Genomic DNA, 19,749 nt, shown 5'->3' with positions numbered 1-19,749 from the left:
TATCAGTAGCAAAGAAGCTGAAGCTTTTGTAGTTAGATACTCAATTAAAAATTGTAGAGTGGTTCTTTTATAAGGATGATGGTGATGTTAAATTTTTTTGTTTCAGAAAAATCAGAGGTGGTGCCAGGTTGCCCCTTAATCTATATCGTCAGGAAGGATGTAGATGTTTACTCTCAAATCCTGAGAAAACTCTTCAATGAATCCCATGGAATCTTTGTGGGCCTCCAGAGAATTGAAGAAGAATTGACTGGAAAATCCAGAAAAGCTCAGTAAGTAGGCTACTGATAGGTGCTGAAACCCACAACTAAATTGTCAAAAACCAAATGAAGTGCATCTTTGTCCTTTTGCATGGTGGATGGATCTCCTGGACAAGTAAGAGACCCCCTGGTTCTACTCTGGCCTCTGTATTGGGCCGTGTGAGTGGTCAGGGACTGAAGTGTCTCCCAGAGAATGTGCAAATGGCTGTTAATTGACTTCCTGGCTGCTTAATAAGCTTTCTTTGTTTCTATTCCTGCTTCATTTACCCTCTAAAGAAGAAAATTTAGGCCAAATAAGCACCTGAGAGTCATTGAATGAGGTCCCACTGTTGGGTGTTCTGTTGTTAAAGAATTATTCTCAAGGCATTTTTTGGGGAAGAGACCAGAAAATGTGTACTGTTTATAGACTAGAATTGTACCAAGTGTGGTCATGAATCAGCTGCATCAATGTCAGGTACTTGTTCATAGCAGATTTCTGGGCCCCACTTCAGATCCCCTAAATTTCTGGGAGTGGATCCTAAAATCCCTAGGTGAGTCTTAAGCACAGAGTTTGAGAACCCCTGTGTTAGGTTTTTCTTGTGTCCATCCATATATGGTTAGGGAATGGGCAGTATTGGTATTTGTATTGAAAAAACAACAACAACATTTTTTTCCTTCTCCTTTGTTTCTCCTTTACTCTCACACTACTGCCACACTCAGAACACTGCTGACACCAGATGTATGAGGGTTTTCCCCCACCAATCAATTCTCTGACACCAGCTGGGTGTTGTAGAAATTGAACTCAATTCTGACACTGCCTACCTGGAGATAGCATCAGATTTTACAGGTTAAGGGCTGAGTCCCATGAAACTGCCCCCCACATCAGATGCCAGTCACAAATAGTGGGTCCCAGGTTACCCACAACTTCTTCCCAACTTGGCTACAAATCAAAGTTTCCCATGACCACCTCAGTTTCGATTAATTTGCTAGAGTGGCTCCCAGAACTCAGGGAAGCACATTTACCAGTTTGTTGAAGGATGTGAGGAAGGACACAGATGAAGAGCCAGATGAAGATGTACATGGGGCATGGTCTAGAGGGTCCAAGTGCAGGAGCTTTTGTCCCTGTGGAGCTGGGGTTTGTCCCTATCCTGGTACGTGGATGTGTTCACCCACCTGGAAGCTCTCCAAACCCCATACTAGTAGACTCTTCCTCACATAGGCATGATCAGTTATTATCTCTGTTCCAGCCCCCTCTCCTCTCTAGAGAAGTCAAGGGCGAGGCTGAAAATTTCAGGCTTCTAATTATGGCTTGGCTCTGCTGACCAGCCCTCATCTAGGAGCCCACCCAGAGCTGGAACAAAAGATGTGCTAGTGCTCTTATCGCTTAGGAATTTACAAAGGTTTTAGGAGCCCTGTGTCAGGGACTGGGGATGAACACCAGTTTGCTATTTCTTATTTTGTCACGGTAGTTTACTTCCTTGATAAGCATTTTACAAATGGATCATTTTGGAGAATACCCTGGTTAGCGTGTGTGTGTGAGATAGATAGACAGATAGATAGATAGATAGAGGCAGAGGGAGAGGAGAGAGAGATCACTAGTGTAAAGATGCTCTGGTACAGAATATTGGTAACTCAGATTCTAGGAAAAAAGTATGTCAAAAGCCCTGTAACTCCCTGAAGGTGGGGACGCTGTCATTTATTTGGGCCCTCTGTTCCCGGGTCTCCTCCTGCATCTATACAGTAGGTGCTCTAAAACGCTTGCTGAATGAACAAGTTAATGAATATGTGAATGACCTACTAATGGTGGAGTAGTAGCTTCTGTTTTGTGCATGGGGGCCAGCGTATCACCTTGTTTTTTGGCAGGGTGAGTTACTTGTCTGGCCCTGAATCTGGCTGGTTAAAGGGGGTATGGAGTAGTGGGGACTGGGTGAGAACACCTGCAGGTTGCTTCACCTCCTGCTGGCGCCCTTGTAGGCCAGGTGCAGAATGTATTTACTGTTCGTTTTTAAATGGAGCAGTAGGTGGCCTTTAGGTCTCTTCATCTAGAACTAATTTTTTTTCTTGCTAAGGATCTGCATCTTGGTAACTAACAGCCATTGCTTTCTTGTTTGTTTTGTTTTTAAGAACTGTATTTTGAACTAATTTAAAAGTTACAGAAAAGGCACAAAAATAATAGGTTTCTGTGCATCCCTTAGCCAGCTTCTCTAATGTTAATGTCGTACATAACCACAGTACTGTTACTTAAACCAGGAAACTTAAACACTGACGTAGTATGATTAACCAAAGACCTTATTTCATTTTCACCAATTTTTCCACTAATATGTCCTTTTTCTCTTTTGCAACTAAATGAAGTTGCATTTATTTTTCTCTCCCTAGTCTCTTTCATGACCTTGACACTTTTGAAAAATTTTGACCAATTATTTTGGAGACTGTCCCTCAATTTGGGTTTGTCTGGTGTTTTCTCATGATTGGACACAGGTTATGCATTTTTAGCAAGAACACCACGGAAGTGGTGTGATATGTCCTCAGTACATCATGTCATGAGGTTCATGATGTTGATGTTTTGTTGGTGATGTTGACCTTGATCCCTTGGTTAATGTGGTTTCTACTAGGTTTCTTCACTACAAAGTTACCATCTTTCCCTTTGTAACAAGTAAGTATTTGGAGGAGAAACTTTGAGACTATGCAAATCCCATTTTTTCTCAAATTTCAACCATTAATTTTAGTGTTCATCAGTGGATCTCATTTCCAACTATTAAAAACAGTGTGGACACACAGATATTAATTTTATTCCACGGGTTATATTGTGTTTTATTTATTTTGTTGCTTAGGTTGTTCCAGCTTCGGCCATTAGGAGCTCCTTCAAGTTGGCTCCTGTCTTTGAGCAAACTCATCTTTTTTTGGATACTTTATACAATCAAAAGATGTTCCTTACTTTCTGTCACCGCAAGCTGTTCCAAGTTCATCTTGTGTGTCATTTCATTTTTTGTAGATTGGTTCGAGTGAGTAAAAACTACCGATCAGTCATAAGAGCATGTATGGAGGAAATGCACCAGGTTGCAAGTAAGGATTTTGTGTGTATGTGACAGTAACTGAAGTACTTATCTGGCTATAAATACTACAGGGTAAAACTGATCGACATTCCAGTTCGAAACTCTTACTTTCCCACCTTAAATAATCCTTAATTTTTTTGGCAATTGTCTTGAGTTTTTCAGATTAGAACATACTGAGATGACAAGGGGGAGGGTATAGCTCAGGAGTAAAGCACGTGCTTAGCATCCACGAGGTCCTGAGTTCAATCCCTAGCACCGCCACTTAATAAATAAACAAATCAACCACCATCAGTGCGTGCCACCCCTCACCCCTGGCAAAAAAAAAAAACCCCAGCAAAACTGAATTGACAGATTTGAGGCTAATGGGCCTAGTTAAGGATCTTTGACAATTGCCTTCCCAGTTCTTTGACCTTGGTGATTTAAAGTCACCATAACCATGAGAGCCATGTGACTCCTGGATGCTGGGTAGAGTCTGTATAACATGGTAGTCTCTATATTTGCTGTGTTGACTTGAGGGCCTTGGTTTGAGAAACACTGATCTACAACAAAGAGATGTGAAGCATTTAAAAAAAAATCTATAGTGAAAATTGGCAGTCATTGAAGACATGAGCCACAGAAATTAAATATGAAACTCTAACACTGAGATTAAATTTCCACTGCTCACTTAAAATGTTTTGTTTTGTTAGTTGCTGCTAAAGATCCAGCCAGTGGCCGCCAGTTCAGCAGCCAGGTAAGGTGGGGGAGGGGGCCACCTTTGTTGTACTGGCACCATTATGTCCTGCGTCCTCAGTACCCACCTGGGGTGGCTCTGCAGTCCCTATTTTTGCAGAAGTCTCTACTTTCCAGGTAGACAGGCAGCTCTTTGGGGTGGTAAGAACCACCTTGAACTTCCTGGTGCCCCCTTTCAAGGCCTAGCACATTGGAACACAAGGATGTGCTTTTGATAAATACTTGCATGAGTTTTTAGTTCTTATGGGAAATACAAATCCTAACCACACTGTGTCACCTGATAGTGAGCTGAGATTTTGGAACCACTGGTTAGTCTCATAAACTGTACTCAACTCATCAACCCAGCATTTTTAGCTGAGCTGTAGGTTATTATACTTTAGTCAGCACTGGAAGATGGCTTAAAGGATTCTATTTCTTTGGTAGAATTTTGATATTGTTCAAACTCGGTAGTGAATAGGGACTGGTGCACTATCTCTGAAGTCATCAAAGCATTTATTTTCCCTTGTGAATAAGGTATTTTGTGATTGTGCACAGAAGGATGGTTGGGGAGGGGGAGACTGCATATTGCTAAGGGTAGGGTTCAGACCTGATTTATTTTTAGGTCTTATATTGGGCTTGCCTTTTAATAGACTATTTCCTAAACATCAGTCCCTTGAATACCGACTTCACCATTTTTGCTGTATCTATGTATTTCTTAAGAGTATTTACTAAATATTTTTCTAAAAATCGTCTCTCCTTTTTCACTCTGAGCGTCTTCCTAAACCATATCAGGTGATGAGCTAGTTATATTATTCAAATGCATTCTATTAAACTAAAACCACAACCATTAAAATAAATTTTAGTCTATGTCCCACTCCCTAAAATGCTCTCACTGGCTGCCCTGTGGGAAATCCTGCCATGGGAATAGTCAGTAAACGTTGTTAATGAGTGATCATCATGTGTTTCAAGCCTTACTTTGTTCCTTTGCTCTAAGAAAAAAATCTCAGGAATGTTTTCAGTCAAAACTTTGCCTGTTTCTTCTGTAGGTCTCCATTTTGTCAGCAATGGAACTCATTTGGAACCTTTGTGAGATTCTTTTTATTGAAGTAGCCCCAGGTGAGCACAGAATCATCCTGTCACCACATCAGAGGTGTCCCCCTGCCCTCTCCCGTGTTGTGATGAGTGTTTTGTTGCCTAGAATGCTCTTTTCATTGTTTCTCATGAACGTAACCATCAGAAAGCATTACATGATACCCATAGAAACCTGCTGTCGTGTCAGATACTGCAAAAAGAATCGGAATGCTGTCTGAAAACCTAGTGTTAGGTGGGTGACCCCCCAAAATACCAAGACAACAGATACTAAACTAGTGTGTGAAAGGGATAGTCAATGTTTGTATCATGGACTAGTCAAGCTTAAGAAAATTTGATGAGAAGCTAGGGGGTGGGCGAGGCATGGTGCAAGTTCTTCCTTAGCCTCCGAAGGAACCAACCCTGCCAACATCTTAGTCGCAGACTTCTAGCCTCCAGAAGTGTGATTTAATACATTTAAAATATGTTGTTAAAACATTAAAGACAGGAAAAAAGCTTTTAGGGGTGTGAGTAGGAATTAGGAAGTAAGAGGTAAATTCACTTGGAAAATTCTTTCTCTAGTGCTTGGGGCAAGTGCAGCCTTCCAAGTTCAGTCCACTCCAAATTATTCCCTAGATCTTGAATTAAATTGTGGTCATTAGAGCATCCTGGCTTGAATGGGTTCTCTGTGGAGGTTCTGCAGGCTTTTTTTTTTTTTGCAATGTTTTAATGGTTTATGTTTACTGATATCCACAGATGAGTATTAATAGTCTTGTGCAGGCATAGCTTTTTAGTCATACTCCTGCTCACTGAGCAGCTTGAAATTAGAATTAGTAGTTTGTCTGCCTGCTGCCTCCAGTGGATTTGGAGGGCTCTTACTATGTTTTTTTATTATCTTGTGTACCTGGTGCCTAGTCAGTACCAGTCTCCATATGGCCATTACATACATAGCAACTGAGTATTGCATACTTGTGAAGAATTGGGGTGGGGGGTGAGATCTAGGTGTCATGTTCAGCCCTTTCCAGGACTCAGTGAACGGTGGAGCTGCCTGGCACAGAGGAAGTAGTCCATGGAAGTCCACTTGCCAGCTCAGCCCTTTATTCAGAACTGCACGTGGCTGTGCTTGCTTAAGAGGGATACACCACTTCCTCCATAGAACGTAGGGCAGATGGGCTAACTCTGTACTTTGGGAATTTACTGCAGGTGAAGCTATGACTTTGGTATGTGACAAGAGTTTTTGCTTCCAGCTGGCCCTCTTCTCCTTCACCTCCTTGACTGGGTCCGGCTGCACGTGTGTGAGGTGGACAGTTTGTCAGCAGATGTTCTGGGCAGTGAGAATCCAAGCAAACATGAGAGCTTCTGGAACTTGGTAAGAATCTCCTGCAGACTGGGCCTTGCTGTCTTGCACTTCCTACTGTTTTCCCCACGCTCACCGGCAGGCCTGAGGGTTGCCTGCTGAGCCTGTGTGAACTTGGCTCTGAGTCTGTGATGATGGACACGTGCTTAGATCTTTTCTTCCCTGCTCCGTAGGAGAGTTTAGAACTAGTTATGATGTAAGAAAAGTAATGCTTTGTAGACTTTCCAGTGAGAAGGGAAATACAAAAGTGATTGATGCGTGCTGGAGTCGGGGATTGATGTACATGAGTCTGAGGGGTGGTTTTGAGGTGATAGAAATGTTCTAAAGCTGGATCATGGTGGTGATGCACAACTCTAAACTTACTAAAATTCACTGAATGATACACTTGAATAGGTGAATGTGTGTAGTTTATAAATTGTAGCTCAGTAAAGCTATTACAGACAACGAGGGTGATGATCCCAAAGTCATTTTGGATTATCCATTTGGAAGTTAGCGTGTGTGTATAGATATGCTATGCCTGTGAGAGCAATACTTTTCCATTCACCTTGACTGACCTGTAACCCAGTTGGGAGGGAGCAGGGAGGAGGCTGTTGGTTGACTTGAATAATGGAAAGTTGTTTAAACAAATAAAATCTGGAATTCAGGTAAGGAGTTGTGGCCTTTGAGGTTTCTTCTGGGCTAGGAGGTCTGTGCAGGTAAGAGGAGAGCCTTCACTCAGAAATTACTGGGCCCAGATTTTGAGTCCCTGATTCATTCACTGAGTATTGAGTACTGTTGTTTGCAAGGCAGTGGAAAAACAGCCATGACCTAAGTGTGCAAAGATTCCTGACTTTATGGAGCTTACATCCTGGGTAGAGAGATAGGAAATAAATACAGAAACAAAATATATAGCATGTTAAATACTGAAGTGCCTTGGAGAGAAATAAAGCAAGGGAGGAGAATTGGGAATGTTGGAGTGGGGGAATCAAGGAAGGCTTCACTCATCAGGTGAGGTGTGAGTAGAGACCTGAAGGAGGTGAGGAGGGAGCTGTGCAGACATTGAGACTTGCAGGTGCTGTCCTAGAGTCAGTGAAACGAGGAACGGCAAGGAGGCCAGTGAGTCACGAGCAGTGTGAGCAAGATGGAGGGTTCGAGAGATAAGGGCAGGGAGATACAGGACCAGATTAGAGGGCCCCTGGGGCTGCCGTGAAGGCTTTAGCTTTTAGAGAGGCAGGGCAGCAGAATGGTTAGAACAGGGTCAGTGGTGCCAAACTGCCCAGGTTAGCATCCCAGCTCTGCCTCACCAGCTGTGAGATCTTAAATGAGTCACTTACCAGCCTTTAGTTTCCTCATCTGTACCGTGGGGATAATAACAACACCCACCCCTTGAGGCTATTAGGATTAAATTAATTAAAGGATGTAAATGTGTATAAACTAGTTGATGTTCACAGTTAGAGCTCCTGTTTACCCCTGAGTCAGATGTGGCGAAGGGGACGCTGGAGAGTTGAGCAAGGAGCACTGTGATGTGACTTAGATTTTCAGTGGCTTTTCTGGCTGCACTGCTGAGAACACAGCAAAGGCAGAGTGGAGACCAGTCTGGAGGCTACGATGCTAAACCAGGCAAAGGTAGTGGTGACGTGGACAAGGTAGGAGCTGAGCAGAGGAGGTGATGAGAAGTGATTTGATTCTGGATGCCATTTAGAGATACAGTTGCTAGGACTTGCTAATGGATCAGATGTGTAGGAAAGAGAAGAATGTGGGTGGTGAGTTGGAGGCGACCGGGTGTTTCCTTGTAGGCATGTTAAACAAAATGCCTTTGAGATCCAGGTGGAGCCATTGACTGGGCAGTAGGACATATACACGTCAGAATTCAGAGAAGGAAGTCAAGGCTAGAGAGAGAAATTGAGGACTTGACAGCATATATATCCTTGGCCTTTTTGAGCATGACTAATAGTAAGAAATCTTACTGTGTGTATTTTACATACATGCATTTTATAATGTTGATTCTCATTATTCATGATGGTTACAGTCTACAGAGTTGCCTGGAACCCTGAGTTCTCAGTCATGAACCATGGCTCCTGGTAGGGCAATTACAGGATCCCTTTGAGCCTCTGGCCACAACATTTTTGTCAGCTGATCAGTTTATAATCTTGTTTTATGTATGTTTCTGTTTAAATATATTGTTGATTCATTAACATTGAACTCATGGCCAACAGCACTGTAGCGCGTGCCTGAATAAAGCTTATCTAACATGTATGTTCTCTGTATTGCACATCATAGTTTTCTTCGCACTTAGGAACACTGGGCAGCACTTCAGCACTATACTTGGGGGCCCAATAAAAAGCACAAAAATGCAAAAAATGTGGCACTAAATAGATCGCAAAAAGACAGTCGTTTAGTGTGAGAGCTGATACGAGAAGGTGCAGCACTGCCTTGTTCACCTCACCTGGGAGTGTGCACATCCGGTGGCTCGGATGTTTTGCCCCTCTGCACACGTCCGCAGTGATGGTGAAAGCACCTTGGATATTGACTTTGTGGTTACAAATAAATTTCAGCAGGTAGGCATATTCACAGATATGAAATCTATGAATAAAAAGGATTGACTATTTATATTCAGTGTGTGTATTTTTTTGAACTGACTTATGAACCTATAGTTTACTTGAGGCACTCTCATAGTTTGTGTTTTCTATTTCATTTATTTTTTAAAAGTTGGTCATAACCTGTAATGGATTACAATATGCAGTTTGAAAAGTATGGTATGGGTTAAAACCATGAGACTGGATAAGTTAGTTTACCTCTGGAGGGAAGGCACCATCATGGTTCCCTGAGGCTGGGAAGCCAGAGTATGAGTTGAGGGGAATGGCTTCCTACCTTCCTGTAAATGCTTACGCCCTTGGGTGTCCTTCCAGGTGACTGTCTTGGTGCTGCAGGGCCGGCTGGATGAGGCTCGACAGATGCTCTCCAGGGAAGCTGACGCCAGCCCCACCTCTGCAGGCATGTGCCGAATCCTGGGGGACCTGATGAGGACAATGCCCGTTCTCAGTGTATGTGGGAGCAGCCTTGCTCTTCTGAGTCGTGGGAGATGGGTTCATTCAGTGAGCATAAGGGGTTTGTGTGGTGATGGCATCTCACTGCGTCTCTTCTCACAGCCTGGTAATACGCAGACACTCACAGAGCTGGAGCTGAAGTGGCAGCACTGGCATGAGGAATGTGAGCGGCACCTCCAAGATGGCACATTTGCCTCCAGTCCTCACCTTGAGTCTCTCTGCAAGGTCAGTGGGAAGCAAGTCCAGGCCAAGGTCCGAGTTGGTTTCTCCCAGGGGCTGTGGCAGCCACCGCAGCAATGGCAGGAATTCGGTCCTCCTTGGACAGGGCTGTTTATGGGCTCTGTCAGGAAGGAGAGAGCTTTCCAATCAGGGGCTCTGGTAGAGATCGGGAGCATTGTTAAGAAGGTGTCCTCAGAGCTGAGGGAAAGTGTCTCTCTCCTCAGATCATGCTGGGAGACGAAGCTGCCCTCTTGGAGCAGAAGAAGCTTCTGAGTAACTGGTATCATTTCCTAGTGACCCGGCTCCTGTATTCTCATCCCACAGTAAAACCCATGGATCTGTACTTTTATGCCCAGGTGAGTCTGAGCTCTTCGGGGTTGGGGCTGGGAGAAGGATTCTGGGGGCTCTGCTCCCTGCTGGGTCATTTTCAGCATGTGGCCTCCTTGAGTTGAACCTCCTTGGAGAACAGGAAGGGTCTTTCCTTTGGCCCTCTTTGAAGGACTCCATCATCCGTCTCCAGGGTTCCCTACACAGCAGCCCTGTCTGTCCCCTTGACTCTCTGCTTCCATCCGGGGATTGAATGGGTCTCTACTTTTCCACAGTCCAGCCTTGACCTGTTTCTGGGAGGTGAGAGCAGCCCAGAACCCCTGGACAACATCTTGATGGCGGCCTTTGAGTTTGACATCCACCAAGTGATCAAGGAGTGCAGGTAGGACTCGCTGCATCACCACTGTTCTAACCATTTTTAGGTGTTCAGTGCATTACGTACATTCACAATGTTGTACCACCTTCACCACTGTCTTTTTTCTAGAATGTCCTGTTCTTTCTTGCTGGTGTCTTAGCCTTCTTCACACAGAGTTGCTCCCCTCCACAGCCCCTCCACCGCCCCATGTAGGTAGATAATGGCTTCTTTCTGGATGAGCTTGGGGACCTTCCTGAGGCCTGAGGGCTACTGTATTTATAACGGTAGCCATTTCAGAGATGTATTACTTAAAATAATGTTGCAAGAAATTACTTCGATATGTAAAACCCATGAACAGCCAGCTAGCCTGTTTCTTGGAACCTGATGGACAGGCAACCACCTTAAGGGACATTCTCACTCTCTAGTAACCCAAAGGTTATCACACCATCTGGCTCCTGGCTGCGTCTGTTTAGGGCAGGGATTCTACATCATTCCTCTCTGCAGAAGGGTGTCTCCTCACTGCACTGAGCCTTCAGCAAGGCAAGAAAGGGAGTGTGAAACATAATGAATCCAAAGTAAAGCTTTCCGGAAATATTCATGAATAGTAAGTTAGAAAGAATATACCCTTCCCTCTTGTGCATCCTGGAAAAGTGGGTATTGTACCAAAGACTCCGAGAAGAGAAAGTTGGGAACTGCAGCAGGTAGCCTTGCTCAAGTATGAAATTCACTGACTTTGACTGGATCTTTTTTAGTAGATCTGGGCAGTGGGAAGGGTTCCCTGCTGCTACCTGCTCTTCTGTTTCAGCCAAAAGAAACCCAGAGCATCAAAATGGTGTTAGATTTGGAGAAAGAAAAATGGGGTTTTGTGTCGATATTCTTTTCATAGTCCTATATCCTCGTGCAGCCTCTCAGGGAGACCCTGGGGGCCTTGTTCAGCACTCTGTCTGTGTCATTAGTTCTCCGCCTCAGTGGTTGCTACCCTGCAGCCTTGGAGGCTGGTGTATCCCTTTGGGAAGACACCCGACGGGGACTGGAGTGCGGTGTGGCTCCCTTAGCTCTGGGGTCCTCTGTAGCCACCTTGCTGGCTGTTTTGCTGTAACCATCAGCTAGAAGTCTAGGTAACAGCAGCTGATCTGGGAAGCTGGGGTGTCATTTCCCCCACCCAGCCCACTCCACCCGGCTCAACTTATTCGATGGTTATTACACATCTGTTATATGCTCCACGCTGTATCAGGCTTTGAGATTACAGTGATTTTTCTTGTATGAAATTTACAGCCTAGACAAGATGTTTTGGGACTTCTCTAGAGAAGACACCATATCTGATTGGAAAGTCAGGGAAAACTTCTTAAGGAGGTGACACTTAAGCTGAGTTCTGCTGCACCCCAATGTTCATAGCAGCACTATTTACAATAGCCAAAACATGGAAACAGCCTAAATGTCCATCAACAGGTGACTGGATAAAGAAGATGGTGGTATATTTATACAATGGAATACTACTCAGCCATAAAAACCGACAACATAATGCCATTTGCAGCAACATGGATGCTCCTGGAGAATCATTCTAAGTGAAGTAAGCCAGAAAGAGAAAGAAAAATACCATATGAGATCGCTCATATGTGGAATCTAAAAAACAAAAACAAACAAACAAAAACAAAGCGTAAATACAGGACAGAAATAGACTCACAGACAGAGAATACAGACTTGTGGTTACCAGGGGGGTGGAGGATGGGAAGGGATAGACTGGGATTTCAAAATTGTAGAATAGATAAACAAGATTACACTGTATAGCACAGGGAAATATACACAAAATGTTATGATAACTCACAGAGAAAAAAATGTGACAATGAGTGTGTATATGTCCATGAATGACTGAAAAATTGTGCTGAACACTGGAATTTGACACATTGTAAAATGATTATAAATCAATAAAAAATGTTAAAAATAAATAAATAAATATCCTAAACAGTTAAAAAAAAAAAAAAAAAGCTGAGTTCTGAAAAGTTCAGTGAAGAACACCAGAAAAGGCAGAGAGAAAGCCTGGGAGAAGGCACAGGCATGAAAGAAAAATGGCCTGTTACCTGCTTAGGGACTGCAAGTATCTCCGCAGAAAGACTAAACAAGAGGTGGGCTGAACTGGTGACAAAGATAAGAAAGAAATCAGATTATCAGGGACCATATATACTCTTCCCAGTAGTTTTGACTATGAAAGTGGGGAGCCATTGAGGATTTTCAGCAGGACAGTGCCATGGAATTTGTATTTGAGAAAGGGTGATCTGAAGAGTGAGGACAGCAAGGCTGGTAGCTGGGAGACCAGACCTAAGGCTAGTAATAGTCATCTGTGTGGAAAGTGGTAATAGTGACAGGAGTGGTGCTAACAGTAGATCTATCAGTCCTGTTAGCTCCACTTGAAAATATCGTACAGCCAGCTGCCTCCCACTCCCTCCACAGCTACCACCCTGGCCCAGCCACCATTACCCTTGGCCTGAACTATTCCAGGTGGCCCCCAACTGGCTTCCCACTGTCACCTGTCTGTGTTGTCCATTCTCACAGAACAGCCCGCATAATCTTGTAAGACTTAAACCATGCCATTCTCCTGCTTGTGTCCCAGGGGCTTCTCATCACAAGACCTTAAGTGAGCTGGCCTCTGCCTACCTTGAAGTTTGAGTCATAGGGGCTTCACTGTGAAGTGGGAAGAATAGAAGCTTACGCTTTCCACCCCTGAGCCTCGACACTGGCTATTTCCTCTATGTCAGGAATCCTCCTTCCCCTGGTCTTCCTTTGGCAGGTTCCTTCTCATCCTTCCCCTCTGCTCATACAGCCCTCTCGACTACTCTTCTATGTACTCCTTATTCTAGGAGGAGTGGGGGCGGGTGTGTTTTTATATTTGAGGAGGCAACTTTTTACATCGTCTTCTCAGTTTACACTTTCTCCCTTTATATGATATTCTTAAGACTGGTCATTTCTGATTTCATCTATTTTAAAATTTTTCATAACTTTAGTCTCTGAAGATAGCTTCAGAGTCTCAAAGCACTGTACTGACCGTTATAATTCCTCCACTTTGACAATGAAGCTGAAGTTAAAAGAAATGAACTGGCCAGTCGCTGAGCAGCTGGACTGGATTTGAACCAATTTCAGTGCTTTCCCTTGGGACATGGCTGTGCTTTTTAGCATGTCAACAGTTACTGGTGAGCAGTTTAGTAGGGGACAAGTTTCTATTTTCTCACTTTTTTCTTAAAACAGTCCAGGCAGGCAAATGGTAAAATTACTTCCATCTTATAGATGAAAGGGAAACAGAGACAAGTGACTCAAAGGGCAGTCTCAAGTTCAGTTGTAATACTTTTTCCATTAAATTGCTACCTACTTAGTGAAATAACAGTATTTAGTTAATTGATATACAAAGGACCTATGATGAAATTAGAACAGTTAAGAGCAACAGTATTATCCAGTGAATCAGGGTTTGTTTAGAGGCCTGTCATAAAGAGGTATCATATTTATTTGGATTTTTTTGTCTAAAAAGGACAAAGTCAAGAAGGAATGCAGCAGAATTACGAAATTGTGAAGGTCATGGCTAAAGACAACCCTGGACCAAGGAATAAGTCTTTAAACGTTTGAGCACTGCACTTTTGTATAGCATGTAATGAATTTTTAGAACTTAGTATCCAGGGATGGTAGTAGAAATACAAGTGTTTTTTGGTTTTTTATTTGTTTAATGTCACATTTAAAAAAATTTTTTTTACAAGTTTTTTAAAAAAATTGGCATAGTTTTTTGAATGTCAGATCCACGTGCATAACTTGTAATAGAGTTGGAGTATATCTAATAATAGGAATGAATTTTAGGGAGGCCAACATGACATTCCTTAATGGTGGAATTTTGGAGCAGACGGAGTATCATAATGTCCATATCCCTAAGACCAAGGCAGAAGTTGTAAACGTTTATCCAGTAAGTCACTGTAAGCCAATCCCTGTTCTTTTTATGTCTTGAAAGCAGTTTTTACCTTAATGAATGATTTCACCTAGGAAAGTATACCTGCTGTTAACAGTCTGCTCCCTCCACTTGATTTTTGTCTTAGAGAAAACAACCATTAAAGTTTCTTTTCCCTCTCTCAAGATGTAAAAAATAGTCAAGCCGTATATACAAATACAGAAAGGCCTATGAAACAACTCAAAGTGATGTATGCACACTGACAGTAAGGACATTGGTATACTCTATGCAAAGTGATGCTGGGGAGTTAGTGAATAGTTGGTGCTGTAAAGCAGTGGTTTCTAGGAACTTACTTACAATCAGACCTTTAGAGGGCCCTAGAAAACTTCATTTTTAACAAGGGCCACAGATGATTCTATGTTTTTATTAAAAGTGTGGTTTGGGGAAGGACTTTTAACCTTCACTGTGTGTCAGATTACATATATAATACAATCAAATTTTAAATCATGTAATTGAATAAAAATAATGTCTTTATAAAGTATTAATAACACAAGGTTGTTTTTAAAGTGACATCATAGGTATATAGTTGTATTCGTAAAGTATGCTCATCAAAACTGCAGCAATGAGAAACATTAACAGCAAATCCAAGTGCAAAGATACTCCTTTGAATTTCATGTTTCATCAAGCATCAAAAACCACCAGCCTTTTAGTTTTCTTATACATTATTCTGTATCCACATTCTCTATGTCTAATTGGATCCGTGGATTTTATTTCATTTTCTGTGTGACATCCCTATAGAGATGTATCATGGGCTGCTTTGAGGGCTGAATGTCCTTCTTGGTGTCTGTTGTTAGTCCTCATCTAGCACAGAGAAACTTCTCATTCTGTGCTTCCAAACAGAGTCCAGCTTGTCGCTGTCCCTCCCACCCTTTTTAAGCAAAGAACGTGTGGTTCCTGCTTATGCTTCACTCATGTGGGCCGTGGCCTCTCACCCTGATTTTGCTTCTTGCCTTTGTTTCTGAACCTAAGCATCGCCCTAAGCAACTGGTGGTTCGTGGCCCATCTGACGGACCTGCTGGATCACTGCAAACTGCTCCAGTCGCACAACCTCTAGTAAGTATGCCATGGCCATGGCCATGCCAACCCTCTTCTCGCCACCACCCAGGCCCGGGAGGGCAGAGTGAACCAAATGCCTAGAATGGAGATCGGGCTGCTGAAGGGGGCCCTGAGTAGAGCAGGCCAGGAGTCTTGGTCTCATGCTACGTTTTATTCCAGCTTTGGATCCAACATGAGAGAGTTCCTCCTGCTGGAATATGCCTCAGGACTGTTCGCTCATCACAGGTAGGAAGGCCCTAAGAGTGTGGGGAGGCAGCAGGGTGCTCTTCAGCCTGTGGCTGCCGGTGGAGATTGGACTGTGTTCTCTCCCATCTGGTTCCCTGAAGGCTACAAGGGTTGGGGGAGGAGCCATCTTGGGTGCCAATTCCCAAGCCCCAGGGCAGCACCTGGGCTTGGCAGGCCCTCATGTCTGTCTTCCTCGGACCTGTGCAGCCTCTGGCAGCTGGGAGTGGATTACTTTGATTACTGCCCTGAGCTGGGCCGAGTTTCCTTGGAGCTGCATATTGAGCGGATCCCTCTGAGCACAGAGCAGAAAGCCCTTAAGGTGCTGCGGGTTTGTGAGCAGCGGCAGATGACTGAACAAGGTGAGCTGGCTCTCCTCCCAGCACACTGTCTGTGCTCACGCCACGAGGGCCAGACTGGGGAGAATCCGGGCAGTGGATGCCAGGAGGTAAACCAAAACACAGGGGAGTTACTGGGGAGGGACAGAGAGCTAGGGATCCACTGAGACTTAGAAGCAGTTGAGCACATTGCCTTTTATGAGGTCCTGACCCATTTCTCATGCTTTCGCCAGAGGGCAGGGCTGGGGCAGCCGTGAGTTTACCTGTTCTAAGTGGGTTGCTGTTGCTTGGTAAGGCTGGCTTGGTTGGGGAAGCTGGACCAGGGGCGGGTCAGGAAGAGCACAGGGAGGAAACGATGATGAAGTTTGCCCTTTTTCTTCTCCCCTCGCTGTTGAGTGATAAAAATCTAAGTTGTTATTCTTCCCAGAGGCATTGCATGCTTATGACCATCTCTGAAAGCATGTGGCATCAAGACCCAAAGGATGATAGGATTTTCAGCACCTGGACAGATAACAGAGGTGCTCAGCTGTGGGGAGCAGTACAAATCTTTTGCCACCCATGAAATGAAAGCCAGTCCTGCCAGGGTGGGTCATACTGTTAACAGAGCCAAGAGACAATTTATAAACCATGAAGTTCCTAGTTCTACTGGTCCAACTGTATTTGGAGCCCATGGAGAAGCCCTATAAAGCTCGGAGGTGGGAAGGTTGCTCCTATCCCAGCAAAGTTCAGGAATGGAGTGATCTGTAGGGTGAAAATGGCACCTTTTCTCTTTTTCCCTGCAAAGTTCGCAGCATTTGTAAGATCTTAGCCATGAAAGCTGTTCGCAACAATCGCCTGGGTTCTGCCCTCTCTTGGAGCATTCGAGCTAAAGATGCCGCCTTTGCCACGCTGGTGTCAGACAGGTGGGCTCAACTGGTATGCGCTTCCTGGGTACTGTCTGGGAAGTTGGGAGGCTGAGGAGGTGGGCCTGGGACTGCTGCTCTGATCTCTGGCCTTGGCCTTGCAGATTCCTCAGGGATTACTGTGAGCGAGGCTGCTTTTCTGATTTGGATCTCATTGACAACCTGGGGCCAGCCATGATGCTCAGTGATCGACTGACCTTCCTGGGTGAGTCTTGCCAGGCTCTGTCCCCTGGACCTTCAGCACAAGTGGACAGTTGTGAAGACTGGAGAGACTGTTCTAGACTTCTCCAGTCCAAAAGACATAGAACCCCGTGTGCCAGTCTCTACAAAGCATATTTTTGGGTAACATTTTATTTTCCAGTAATCTCAAACTTAGAAGTTGTAGAAGTAGTGTAAGGAATAAGGAACTCCCACACACTTTACCTAGACTCACTGGTTATTTGTATTTTGCCTCATTCATTCTCTCAATCAGGTTTTTTGGGAAAAATCTGAAAGTAAGTGGAGACATTGTTCTCCATAAATACCTGAGCGTGTATTTCCTAAGAACAAGAACATTCTCTTACATAACCACAGTTATCAAGATCAGAAGGTTCAGCACTGATAACAGCACTCTCATCCGATCCACATGCGTATTCTCATTCCATCAGCCGTCCCAGTGATGTCCTTTATTTTGTCCAGGTTTGCGAATTTAGTTTGCAGGTCTTTTTAGTGCCTCTGCCTTTGCTGGTGCTTCCTTAACCTTGACATTTTAAGGGTCAGTTCAGCTCTCTTGTAGAATGTTCCCACTTTGGGTTGATCTCATGAGCAGATTCAGATTATGTATTTGGGCAGGAATTCCACTGAGGCGACGTGTCCTCCTCAGTGCTGTCTGCCCTCTTACTGGTAGAGTTTGCTTTTGATCACTTGGTTAAAGCGGCTTCCACTAAGTGTCTCCTCTGTGCAGCACCAAGTTTCCCTTTGATTTAACAATTTGTGGAGAGACTTTGAGATTATTTAAATGTTTTTTCATAAAACTTTGACCCCCTAGTTTCAGTAACTACTCGTGGTTTTCTGACTGCCACCCCCTGTGTTTTAGTTGGCATTCCACTGTATGGATGCCAACAAAGCATCTTTTTCCCTGTTTATCCTTTCATTTACATCAGGAATGGTCTCATGGGGGTTACTTTATTCAGTGTGTTATAATCCATGATGCTTGTTTATTTTGCTGCTTAGATTCTCCCAGGTTTGGCTCTTGGAGCCCCTTGTAAGCATGTGTTTGAATCCTTTTGGTCCCACTGATCTGTGAGCTTGGAGACCGCTCTGGAAGAATTTCTCTGCTCCGTGGAATGGCTGGTCTGGGGTCTCTTCTTTTGTTTAGGGCCAGAGGTGACCTAGCGCTCTCTTTCCTCTATAGGAAAGTACCGCGAGTTCCACCGGTTATACGGGGAGAAGCGTTTCGTTGATGCCGCTTCTCTTCTCCTGTCATTGATGACTTCTCAGATTGCCCCACGGTCTTTCTGGATGACGCTTCTAACAGATGCCCTGCCCCTTCTGGAACAGAAACAGGTACAGGTTGAGTCCAGTGATTTTCTTCTCTGCCTGCCATCCTGTCGCTGTTGCAGATATGTACCTATCCATTGTCTCCTAAGTAGGCCTGTGTGTGCGCATGTTCCCCCCACAGCACCCACTCTGGAAATCCAGTATCTATGTGAGAAAAACTACTTAATTTGAAACGAGGCAGCTATCTGCTGACAATATTCAGCCCAGGGCCCTGACAGGAAGAGCTGAGAGTGAGAACAGGGGTGCTCTGCCCTGCCGGGGTTGCATATACAAAGCACACTCCTCCAAAAGGGATCCAAGAAAGGGTATCTCAACCTGGCCCTATGCCCAAACCAGGGCAGGTTTTGCCCGGGGAGCAGCTAAGTGAAGCAGCATCTCTCTCCTAGGTGATTTTTTCAGCAGAGCAAACGTATGAGCTGATGAGGTGTCTGGAGGACTTGACTTCAGGAAAGCCAGTGTGTGGAGAGCCTGATCCCCAGCGACTCCAGGTCAGTTTAGCTTTTCCAGTTTGTTCGTTCCACAATGTAGAAAGGCTCCCCGCCAGCACTGGCTCCTTAAAATTCATGTGCCTCTTAAGTTATCTCTTAACCTGTAACTGTGACACACCAACTTTTTAGGAGAAAATGGGGTGATTCTAGTATTCTGGTCTCACATTCTTTCCTGCTGATCGGTCACAGTGGTCCTTTGCATGCAGCTCCATCTCTTAAATTAAGAACTTGCTGGACAGTACTACTACATGTTAAATGCCTTTTTTTTTTTTTAACCTTTGGATTAGTCTTGGGAGCTGTGAAGAAGGGAAACTTCCTGCTGTACCTCATGCTGGCTCTCTGCTTTTAGGATGACGACGTAGAGACCACCAAAGTGGAAATGCTGAGACTTGCTCTTGCACGAAATCTTGCTCGGTCAATTATAAAAGAAGGCTCGCTGGAAGGTTCCTGAAGCCAGCTCCAACATGGTATCTTTGTAAGGCTATGTATATACATTTTTAAAAGAATAAATGTTTTCTTTTGCAAATGTAAGGCAAGTTCTTAAGAGTCCATCTAGGGAGTTTTTAATCTACCTGCACTACAAACCTGAGGTAGCTCTCTTCTCAGAGAAAAAGGCACCCCTAGAAGTTATGAACGGTGAGTAGTGCCCTCTTGCCTCTAATTAGGAACTTCAACAGGACCATTCAGTAGTTTACTTGTGCTCCTGGAATCTGGCCTCACCTCAGAATCCTCTGGAACACTCACGTTAACTTTCTGGTTGTCTCCTTTAACAAAGAAAAGGAACTTACACTTTTAACAAAAACCTCCGGTAATGAATGCCAGCATATCCAGCTGTCTACATTGGAACTCGTAAGGGGCACCTACCCCCAACAT

The 19,749-nt window shown here is 44.1% G+C and overlaps 1 protein-coding gene and 1 pseudogene across 1 annotated transcript in view; one reads left to right on the top strand and one right to left on the bottom strand.

Annotated features, from left to right (window-relative positions):
- The window catches only part of NUP85 (nucleoporin 85), a 29,971-nt gene extending 10,569 nt beyond the window's left edge, over window positions 1-19,402 (top strand). The window contains exons 3-19 of the mRNA XM_010998383.3: window positions 107-269; window positions 3,229-3,299; window positions 3,976-4,019; window positions 5,044-5,113; window positions 6,313-6,434; window positions 9,311-9,445; window positions 9,551-9,673; window positions 9,892-10,023; window positions 10,270-10,376; window positions 15,301-15,384; window positions 15,547-15,612; window positions 15,820-15,971; window positions 16,732-16,849; window positions 16,954-17,054; window positions 18,243-18,394; window positions 18,775-18,876; window positions 19,226-19,402. Of these exons, the coding sequence (XP_010996685.1) occupies window positions 107-269; window positions 3,229-3,299; window positions 3,976-4,019; window positions 5,044-5,113; window positions 6,313-6,434; window positions 9,311-9,445; window positions 9,551-9,673; window positions 9,892-10,023; window positions 10,270-10,376; window positions 15,301-15,384; window positions 15,547-15,612; window positions 15,820-15,971; window positions 16,732-16,849; window positions 16,954-17,054; window positions 18,243-18,394; window positions 18,775-18,876; window positions 19,226-19,327 (1,844 nt within the window). The 3' untranslated portion in view covers window positions 19,328-19,402. The remainder of the gene's footprint in view (window positions 1-106; window positions 270-3,228; window positions 3,300-3,975; window positions 4,020-5,043; window positions 5,114-6,312; window positions 6,435-9,310; window positions 9,446-9,550; window positions 9,674-9,891; window positions 10,024-10,269; window positions 10,377-15,300; window positions 15,385-15,546; window positions 15,613-15,819; window positions 15,972-16,731; window positions 16,850-16,953; window positions 17,055-18,242; window positions 18,395-18,774; window positions 18,877-19,225) is intronic.
- On the bottom strand, window positions 14,067-15,244 carry LOC116157862 (DNA-directed RNA polymerases I, II, and III subunit RPABC4-like; annotated as a pseudogene).
- Window positions 19,403-19,749: the final 347 nt, after the last annotated feature.

The sequence above is a fragment of the Camelus dromedarius genome, chromosome 16 (genome assembly GCF_036321535.1).
Source record: "Camelus dromedarius isolate mCamDro1 chromosome 16, mCamDro1.pat, whole genome shotgun sequence".
In the NCBI taxonomy this organism is placed as follows: Eukaryota; Metazoa; Chordata; class Mammalia; order Artiodactyla; family Camelidae; genus Camelus; species Camelus dromedarius.
The sequence above is the reverse complement of the archived record's forward strand: the minus strand, read 5'-3'. Positions and strand labels throughout refer to the sequence as shown.